The 10,604-nt window shown below is 43.8% G+C and overlaps 1 protein-coding gene across 1 annotated transcript in view; it reads left to right on the plus strand.

The window, feature by feature from the left end:
- The window catches only part of LOC133631225 (receptor-type tyrosine-protein phosphatase mu-like), a 202,213-nt gene extending 191,988 nt beyond the window's left edge, over positions 1 to 10,225 (plus strand). Inside the window, exons 5-6 of the mRNA XM_062023383.1 lie at positions 4,455 to 4,570; positions 10,040 to 10,225. Of these exons, the coding sequence (XP_061879367.1) occupies positions 4,455 to 4,570; positions 10,040 to 10,225 (302 nt within the window). The remainder of the gene's footprint in view (positions 1 to 4,454; positions 4,571 to 10,039) is intronic.
- Positions 10,226 to 10,604: the final 379 nt, after the last annotated feature.

Here is a 10,604-nt window from a genome sequence, read left to right on the forward strand (position 1 = left end):
CCGATGGTTTGTACAGTCCGGGTAGGGGACGAGACTCTGTCCCAGGTGGAGGAGTTTAAGTATCTTGGGGTCTTGTTCACGAGTGACGGTAAGATGGAGAAGGAAATCAGCCGGAGAATGGGAGCAGCTGGGGCAGTATTGCAGTCTCTCTGCCGCACTGTTGTGACCAAACGAGAGCTGAGCCAGAAGGCAAAGCTCTCGGTCTACCGAGCTATCTACATTCCTACTCTCACCTATGGTCATGAAGTGTGGGTCATGACCGAAAGAATAAGATTGCGGATACAAGCGGCCAACATGAGTTTCCTCAGAAGGGTGGCTGGCATCTCCCTTAGAGATAGGGTGAGAAGTTCAGTCACCCGAGAGAGACTCGGAGTAGAGCCGCTGCTCCTTGGCTTGGAAAGGAGCCAGCTTAGGTGGTTCGGGCATCTCGTGCGGATGCCTCACGAGCGTCTCCCTAGGGAGGTCCTCGTTGCACGTCCCACTGGGAGGAGACCCCGCGGCAGGCCAAGGACCAGATGGGGGGATTACATCTCCTCTCTGGCCTGGGAACGCTTCGGGATCCCCCAGGAGGAAGTCGCTAATGTTGCTCTGGAGAGGGAAGTCTGGGGGTCTCTGCTGGAGCTGTAGACCCCGCGACCCGAATCCGGATAAGCGGTTGAAGATGGATGGATGGATTATGTTTATAAGCTCAGTAAATATGTCCCTGGACACATGAGGACTTTGAATGTATGATCCTGTAACAACTTGGTATCGGATTGATACCCAAATTTGTGGTATCATCCAAAACTATCAAATCAACTTTATTTATAAAGCACATTTAAAATGTACCACAGGGGTAGCCAAAGTGCTGTACAATGGGCAGGTTAAAAGATAATACGAGAACCGAGCAAACACAACACAACACAAACACAACACGATAAAAAATAAATAAATAAAATATAAAAAGATAAAAACAGGTTGACAGCAGGTGTATTATGGGGCGCCATTGCAGGATGGACATCACTCAGTGTTAAAAGCCATGGAATAAAAGTATGTTTTTAAGAGAGATTTAAAAACAGGAAGAGAGGAGGCTTGTCTAACACTCAGAGGTAGGTCGTTCCAGAGCTTGGGAGCAGCAGCGGCGAAAGCTCTGTCGCCTCTAAGCTTCAGCCTTGTGTCAGGGACCGTCAGTAGCAGCTGATCGGCTGATCTTAGGGATCGGGTGGGGCAGTAAGGCTGAAGGAGGTCGGAGAGATATGTTGGAGCGAGGTTGTTTAGACATTTAAAAACAAATAAAAGGAGTTTAAAATTGATTCTGTAACGCACAGGGAGCCAGTGAAGGGACGCTAATATAGGGGTGATGTAAAGTATCAAACAACAGAAGAATAAGTGATTATTACATTTTAACGGAAGTGTAGACAGAAGATGTTAAAAGAGAAAGTAAGCAGATATTAACAGTAAACTAATAGAATAGATAGAAATAAATAATATAATACATAAATTAAATAATACAATACTTTCTGTTCTATTCTATTAACAAGTAGATTAATAATTAATATTCTACCACTTGTCCTTAATAATGTTGACAAAATAATAGAATGATATATGATACACGAAAGGGACAAGTGGTAGGAAATGGATGGATGGATGTTACTGCATACGTCAGCAGACTAATTAGGAGCCTTTGTTTGTTTACTTACTAATAAAAGACAAGTTGTCTTGTATGTTCACTATTTTATTTAAGGAATTAACTGCAATAAGAAACATATGTTTAATGTACCCTAAGATTTGTTGTTAAAATAAAGACAATTATGCAATTTTTTTGTGGTTCCCTTTATTTAGAAAAGTATCAAATTATCGAAATAATTGTAGTACCCGTACCAAAATAATGGTATCGTTACAACACTACTGTATATATAATATGTAAACATTACATTTATGTTATATTTTTAGTCTACTTTCTACCTTTTGTTTTCGCCCTCTTTTTGTGCACGATCCTTTCCATCCTTACCCTTTCCATCCTTTTTAACTGAGCTACTGTGTGGAACAATTTCCCTTGCCACGGAGGCCAGCTGCTGGGTCGGCTCTCTTGGTTGCTTTGTTGGGTCTGCTCCTGTCTCAGGCCATGCTCCCCCAGCAGACGATGGCGTGGAACACCGCAGAGGCCGCCACAGTGTATATGTTTTTGTTTGTTCTTTTTACTTTTGTAGCTGCATTGTTTACCTGTATCTCACCTTTTTTGTAAGGGCCGCCGGAAGTCGGCAGACCCGTCAGCCATCCTGTTCTGTCTCCCTGTACTGTTTGATCCTGTTCTGTCTCCCTGTAATGTTTGTCTGATCTTGAATGGGATTGTGCTGAAAATTTTAAATTTTAATTTCCCCTCGGGGATTAATAAAGTATTTCTGATCCTGATTCTGTATGTAGACATGGCTGGTTGGATCAGCTCTGCACTTTTAATGTCTTTAATGTCCTTTGTGTTAAAGTTAAAGTACCAATGATAGTCACACACACACTAGGTGTGGTGAAATGATTCTCTGCATTTGACCCAGGGGTCGGCAACCCGCGGCTCCGGAGCCGCATGCGGCTCTTTGACCACTCTGATGTGGCTCAGCTGCATACTTGCCGACCCTCCCGGTTTTCCCAGTATACTTAACGACCCCCCCGAATTTCCCAGGAGACTGCCTCTCCTAGAAATCTCCCAGGGCAAATATTATCCTATTTTCACTCTAATGACTTAATCAAGGGCGTGCCCTAATTGCACTGCATTAATTGTCCTCTATAGCATTTACAAACAGCATGCCAGCCCGGCCACATGTTATATGTTGCTTTTACTTGCACACGTAGGAGACAGCAAAGCATACTTGGTCAACAGCCACACAGCTTACACTGACGGTAGTCGTACAAAAACAACTTTAACACTGTTACGTTACAAATATGCGCCACACTGTGAACCCACACCAAAAAAGAATGACAAAAACATTTCTGGAGAACATCCGCACCGTAACACAACACAACAAATACCCAGAATCCCATGCAGCCCTAACTCTTCCGGTCTACATTATACACCCCCGCTACCACCAAACCCCCCCCACACATCAACCCCCCCCCTCTCCGTGCATCGGTTGAGCGGAAGAGTTAGGGCTGCATGGGATTCTGGGTATTTGTTGTGTTGTGTTTATGTTGTGTTACAGTGCAGATGTTCTCCAGAAATGTGTTTGTCATTCTTTTTTGGTGTGGGTTCACAGTGTGGCGCATATTTGTAACGTAACAGTGTTAAAGTTGTTTTTGTACGACTACCGTCAGTGTAAGCTGTGTGGCTGTTGAGCAAGTATGCCTTGCTGGCACTTACGTGTGCAAGCAAAAGCTGCATTCATCATGTGGCCAAGCAGGTACGCTGTTTGGGCAGGCTGTAGAGGGCGCTAAAAGCAGTGCCAGCACGTCCTGAAATTTGTGAGTCTCCCGGAAAGTTGAGAGGGTTGGCAAGAAAGACGCTATCAAGCGCCGTTCAATTAAAAGTTGCGGGCTGCACTAACGTTAAATTTCCATATACAGATGCGTGCCGGTGCGTGTGTCAGAGACCCCTGGTTAACATAGCGCAAAGCAATTTAAGCTTTGTATGTGGTGTTTTTCATTTTAAATTTTCCAAAATTTTTTTGTAGCTCCCATTGTTTTCTTTAATTTGTGAAACTTTCCAAAATGGCTCTTTGAGTGGTAAAGGTTGCCGACCCCTGATTTGACCCATCACCCTTGATCACCCCCTGGGAGGTGAGGGGAGCAGTGGGCAGCAGCGGTGGCCACGCCCGGGAATCATTTTTGGGGATTTAACCCCCAATTCCAACCCTTGATGCTGAGTGCCAATCAGCGAGGTAATGGATCCCATTTTTATAGTCTTTGGTATGACTCGGCCGGGGTTTGAACTCACAACCTACCCATCTCAGGGCGGACACTCTAACCACTAGGCACACATGCTTATGTGTGCTATGGTTATGAGGTTTTTTCCCCTTGGCCTCAGTCTGGACCCCCTCTCCAGGGGTCCAGGCTTTTGCCTTTTGAAGGGTACTGGAAAAACTGGAAGATTGATCTTGAAAGTCCTTAAAAAGTGCTTGGTTTTGGCCATGGAAAAGGTGTACGAACCCTGATAAATTTAAGTCAACCTCCGTAAACATGTCAAGCAGCCCTTTGAGACACTTGTGATTAAGGGCTTTATTAATAAACTTTGATTGATTGACTTTGAAGTCTGTGATTTGTTTAAATTCTTCAGATACATTCTAGTCAAATGTCTGATAGCACGCTAAGAAACTGCAAACATGCGAGTCTGACGTTCAACTTTGGCAGTTGGGAGACCCGTCAGCGATCCTGTTCTGTCTCCCTGTAATGTTTGTCTGCTCTTGAATGGGATTAATAAAGTATTTGTGATTCTGATTGAATCTTGCCTAAATTGAACGCCTCCCACCTGCTTTTGTTTCCTTCCTCAGTGAATACGCCACACTTCTTGACGATAAAGGGCGTGGAAGTGAACGCTGGGCAGACCGCGTCTTTTCATTGCACCGTCAACGGACGTAAGCGGGACAATTTTCGCCTCTGGCTTCAGGTGAGAGAGACTTTCTCCATTTCCCCGCATTGAAAGTTGTTTTCCCTTTTGAATATTAGGAAACGCCTCACGTTTTTGGAACTAGATTTGAAACTGTCAGAATAATTGTATCGAAGCAGGCGAAAGCTGCCTTTGATCCTTCCAAGCAAAAAAGGTTGTAAGACTCCACTGTGTAGGATGGGAAGCAACATGAAGGCGTCGGTTTCTTTGATGTATTGTAATCCACAGGAAGATTTCTAGATCTACAAAGCGTAGAGGAGGCAGGGCCTGACTCCCCTCCAGGCACCTTTTCTTTGAACTGTTTTGTGACCGAGGGCGACGGCTGTTTACAACCTTTTCTTTGAACCGACCTTTTCTTTGAACTGTTTTGTAACCAAAGGCGGCGGCTGTTTACGACCCCCGTCCCTTGAGAAACAGCAGTTGCCATGTAATCAGGGAAAGTCCAAATAAGAGGAGGCGTACAATGTTTCGTCAGAGCGTGGTGAGACACTGTGCAAGGGTACAGGTCTACGCGTTTCTCCTCAATTGAGCCAAATTTATTTATGTCTCTGTTTAATTCCTTGCGTCTTGTCTTGTTTAATAGATGTCATCAGTGTTTGAACCTGACAGAAACTAACTACGGATATCGTACAATAAGTCAAATGTAATCCTTTTTTAGTAGCAGTCATCTATCAAGGGTGATGGGTCAAATACAGAGAATAATTTCGCCACACCTGGTGTGTGTGTGACAATCATTGGTACTTTAACTTTAATTGGTGAAAAATATGATATGGGTGAGACATTAAGAGACATTTTTTTCTTGGAAGAAGTACGAGTGCCAAGTGGAAGTGTTTGACGCTCAAGTCGTGACATTCCCACATTGCTTCATTGGATCCTGGACAGAACCGTCATGGGGATTACAGGTGTCAGCTCACCGCTGTGTGCTCTTAACCCACATAGACGTAGGTTCTAAATCCGAGCCCCACAGCCACCTGGGGTTGACCTTCTCCCTGACCACAAAGGTAGTGCACTTGACAGCTCCACAGAGGTGGGTAGAGTAGCCACAAATTGTACTCAAGTAAGAGTACTGTTACTTTAGAGATGTATTACTCAAGTAAAAGTAAGGAGTAGTCACCCAAATATTTACTTAAGTAAAAAGTATGTTGTGAAAGAACTACTCAAGTACTGAGTAACTGATGAGTAACCTGTTCGTTTAATGATGACGGCAACAAATAATGCACAAAAACATAAAAATAGCAATGAGCAAATTCAGAGCCAGGAATATCTCTTAAGCAACTAAAACAGTAATATATATTAAATAATAATACATTAAAATAAAAACAATTAAGACACATTGAGCCACAATAAGTTAACAGCACCATAGACTCAGTAGGCAGAGATTACAAAGGAAAATAACAAGTTAGCCTTTACGCAAACCATAAACTGATAGGTGTGGGCTGCACCTGGGAACACACTGTGCACTTCTGATTGGTGTCTGTATGCATGCGTGAGTGTGTGTGCGACTGAGCGTGTGTGTGTGTGTGTGTGTGTGTGTGTGTGTGTGTGTGTGTGTCTGTCTGTCTATGAGGCTGCAGTGCGTTAATAAATGTCCCCACACGATGTACATTTGACAGTGATTCATAGCAGGGAAGCTAACATCAGCCTACGGTGACAGCCAAAATTTCTACTAACGTTACTTACCGCCATGTGCTTCCTCAAATTTGACGTTGAGTTCATGTAAGCTGACATGTTCACTTGTTTGGGGAGACACATATGACAACGCATTACATAACTGTTTTTTTGGTTGTCTGAAGCGCATACTTGCCAACCCTCCCGTTTTTAGCGGGAGACTCCCGGTATTCAGCGCCTCTCCCGATAACCTCCCGGCAGAAATTTTCTCCCGACAAACTCCCGGTATTCAGCCGGAGCTGGAGGCCACGCCCCCTCCAGCTCAATGCGGACCTGAGACTGAGTGGGGACAGCCTGTTCTCACGTCCGCTTTCCCACGATATAAACAGCTTGCCTGCCCAATGACGTCATAACATCCACGGCTTTTAGAGAGTAGAGTGCACAACTGCGCACACAACAAGGAGACGAAGCAGAAGAACGAGGAAGTTACAGACATGGCGACGCCGTCGACGAGCAAGATGAAGAAATACGCTTGCAAGTTCCAAAACGAATGGAAACAGGAATTTCAGTTCATCCAGGACAGTTGGAAGGGGAAGGGGTATGTTGCCTGCACATTTTGTAGAACAGACTTCTCCATTGAACACGGTGGCCGAAATGATATACTCATTCATGAACGGAGAAGTTAAACAGGACAATGCTGCCATCTACTGGATACCCTTCGGAACACTGAAATTCAAGTATTTATTTTATTTATATGTATAATAAAATAAATATATATGTATGTATGTATAGCTAGAATTCACTGAAAGTCAAGTATTTCATATATATATATATATATATATATATATATATATATATATATATATATATATATATATATATATATATATATATATATATATATATATATATATATGTATGTATGTATGTATGTATGTATGTATGTATGTATGTATGTATGAAATACTTGAGTTGGTGAATTCTAGCTGTAAATATACTCTCCTCTTAACCACGCCCTAACCACGCCCCCCACGCCCCCACCTCCCGATATCGGAGGTCTCAAGGTTGGCAAGTATGCTGAAGCGTGAACATCGATTTTATGTGAGGCCAGGGGTGTTTGCGTTCGTTGTTGTCTCTGCCATTGTTGTTGTTGTTTATGTGCAGTTAATCATGTGACCGCCTGGCTCTGTTTGATTGGTGAAACGGAGTCAAACGTCACCAGTGACTGCATTTGATTGGTGGAACGCAGGCGTGCGATAGATCCTACTTTGAAGGTCTGTCTGACAAACCAAAAACAAACAAAGCGTGCATTAACAGATCGATAAAAATCAGTAGCGAGTAGCGAGCTGAATGTAGATAAATGGAGCGGAGTAAAAGTGATGTTTCTTCTCTATAAATATACTCAAGTAAAAGTAAAAGTATGTTGCATTAAAGGCCTACTGAAAGCCACTACTAGCGACCACACAGTCTGATAGTTTATATATCAATGATGACATCTTAACATTGCAACACATGCCAATACGGCCGGGTTAACTTATAAAGTGACATTTTACATTTCCCGCTAAACTTCCGGTTGAAAAGGTCTATGTATGATGACGTATGCGCGTGACGTCAATCGTTGAAACGGAAGTATTGGGACACATTGTATCCAATACAAAAAGCTCTGTTTTCATCGCAAAATTCCACAGTATTCTGGACATCTGTGTTGGTGAATCTTTTGCAATTTGTTTAATGAACAATGGAGACTGCAAAGAAGAAAGCTGTAGGTGGGATCGGTGTATTAGCGGCTGGCTGCAGCAACACAACCAGGAGCACTTTGAGGATAGCAGACGCGCTATCCGACGCTAGCCGCCGACCGCATCGATGATCGGGTGAAGTCCTTCGTCGTGCCGTCGATCGCTGGAACGCAGGTGAGCACGGGTGTTGATGAGCAGACGAGGGCTGGCGTAGGTGGAGAGATAATGTTTTTAGCATAGCTCTGACGAAGTCCCGTAGCTAAATTAGCTTCAATGGCGTCGTTAGCAACAGCATTGCTAGGCTTCGACAGGCGGCACAGCATTAACCGTGTGGTTACATGTCCAGTGTTTGGTTCGGTGTCTCCTGATAGTAGTATTGTTGATCTGCTGTCTATCCTTCCAGTCAGGGGCTTATTTCTTTTGTTTCTATCTGCATTCAAGCACGATGCTATCACGTTAGCTCCGTAGCTAAAGTGCTTCATCGATGTATTGTCGTGGAGATAAAAGTCACTGTGAATGTCCATTTCGCGTTCTCGACTCTAATTTTCAAGAGGATATAGTATCCCAGGTGGTTTAAAATACAAATCCGTGATCCACAATAGAAAAAGGAGAGAGTGTGGAATCCAATGAGCCAGCTTGTACCTAAGTTACGGTCAGAGCGAAAAAAGATACGTCCCGCACTGCACTCTAGTCCTTCACTCTCATGTTCCTCATCCACGAATCTTTCATCCTCGCTCAAATTAATGGGGTAATCGTCGCTTTCTCGGTCCGAATCGCTCTCGCTGCTGGTGTAAACAATGGGGAAATGTGAGGAGCCTTTCAACCTGTGACGTCACGCTACTTCCGGTACAGGCAAGGCTTTTTTTTATCAGCGACCAAAAGTTGCAAACTTTATCGTCGATGTTCTCTACTAAATCCTTTCAGCAAAAATATGGCAATATCGCGAAATGATCAAGTATGACACATAGAATGGATCTGCTATCCCCGTTTAAATAAAACAAATTCATTTCAGTAGGCCTTTAAAACTACTCTTAGAAGTACAATTTCTCCCAAAAGTTACTCAAGTACGGGGGTCAGCAACCCGCGGCTCTAGAGCCGCATGCGGCTCTTTAGCGCTGCCCTTGTGGCTCTCTGGAGCTTTTTCAAAAATGTATGAAAAATGGAAAAAGATGAGGGGAAAAATATATATTTTTTATGTTAATATGGTTTCTGTAGGAGGACAAACATGACACTAATTGTTATAAATCACACTGTTTATATTAAACATGCTTCACTGATTCGAGTATTTGGCGAGCGCCGTTTTGTCCTACTCATTTTGGCGGTCCTTGAACTCACCGCAGTTTGTTTACATGTACAACTTTCTCCGACTTTCTGGGACGCGTTTTATGCCACTTCTTTTTCCGTCTCATTTTGTCCACCACACTTTTAACGTTGTGCGTGAATGCACAAAGGTGAGTGTTGATGTTATTGACTTGTGTGGAGTGCTAATCAGACATATTTGGTCACTGCAAGCTAATCGATGCTAACATGCTATTTAGGCTAGCTATATGTACATATTGCATCATTATGCCTCATTTGTAGCTATATTGGAGCTCATTTAGTTTCCTTTAAGTCCTCTTAATTCCATCTATATCTCATGACACACTATCTGTATGTAATATGGCTTTAAATTTTTTGCGGCTCCAGACACATTTTTTTTTCTATTTTTGGTCCAATAGGCTCCTTCAACATTTTGGATTGCCGACCCCTGCTCAAGTAGATGTAACAGAGTAAATGTATCGCGTTACTACCCACCTCTGCAGCTCCAGACCTTTCCTGGCGGTAACGCTAACAGCCGCCGCCGTCTGTGGAAAAAACGCGGCTGTGAGGTCCTGTTCAAGAAATCACATCCTCATTAGTGCGAGAGCTGCAAAAACAAACATTAGGCCGAGTCTCTCCTGATGACAGCGGCGAAGAAACATTTCTAATGAACAAAATGCACCACCCGTCTGCCTGCTGGGAGGGCCGACAGCTGCTGTTTGCACTCTGATTAATACATCGCCGGCTTTGATACAGCGAAAAAACCTGAAAATGTGGTGATTGTACAGCACACCATGTCAAGTCTGCTGGTGTTGTGTCCAAACAGGGCATGGGTGGACGGGAGGCCCCCATGAAGACCACCAAACCTTGGAACAACCGCCGCTTCATCGGCACCTTCGATGTGGAGAACACCACCAAGGGCGACTCGGGACGCTACCGCTGCATCGTGCACTCGGACAAAGGGGTCGGGGTGTCCAACTATGGAGAGCTGATCATAAAGCGTGAGTACTGATCCAGGGGCCCTAAACACTGAACGTCAACATGTAGTCCACCATGGTGTGAACCACTCAAAAATGCATGAAAAGTTTCCTAGATCCAAGTGAATATATATATATATATATGAAATACTTGAGTTGGTGAATTCTAGCTGTAAATATACTCTCCTCTTAACCACGCCCCCAACCACCCCCCAAAACCCCCACCCTCCATACCTCCCGATATTGGAGGTCTCAAGGTTGGCAAGTATGTCTATACACCTATGTAGATATTGCACCAAAAAGCAGACATTTGCAGCTAGAATAGTCATTTACCACATTAGCAATGTACAGAGCAGGGGTCACCAACGCGGTGCCCGCGGGCACCAGGTAGCCCGTAAGGACCAGATGAGTAGC

This window comes from Entelurus aequoreus, linkage group LG16 (assembly GCF_033978785.1).
Source record: "Entelurus aequoreus isolate RoL-2023_Sb linkage group LG16, RoL_Eaeq_v1.1, whole genome shotgun sequence".
NCBI lineage: Eukaryota > Metazoa > Chordata > Actinopteri > Syngnathiformes > Syngnathidae > Entelurus > Entelurus aequoreus.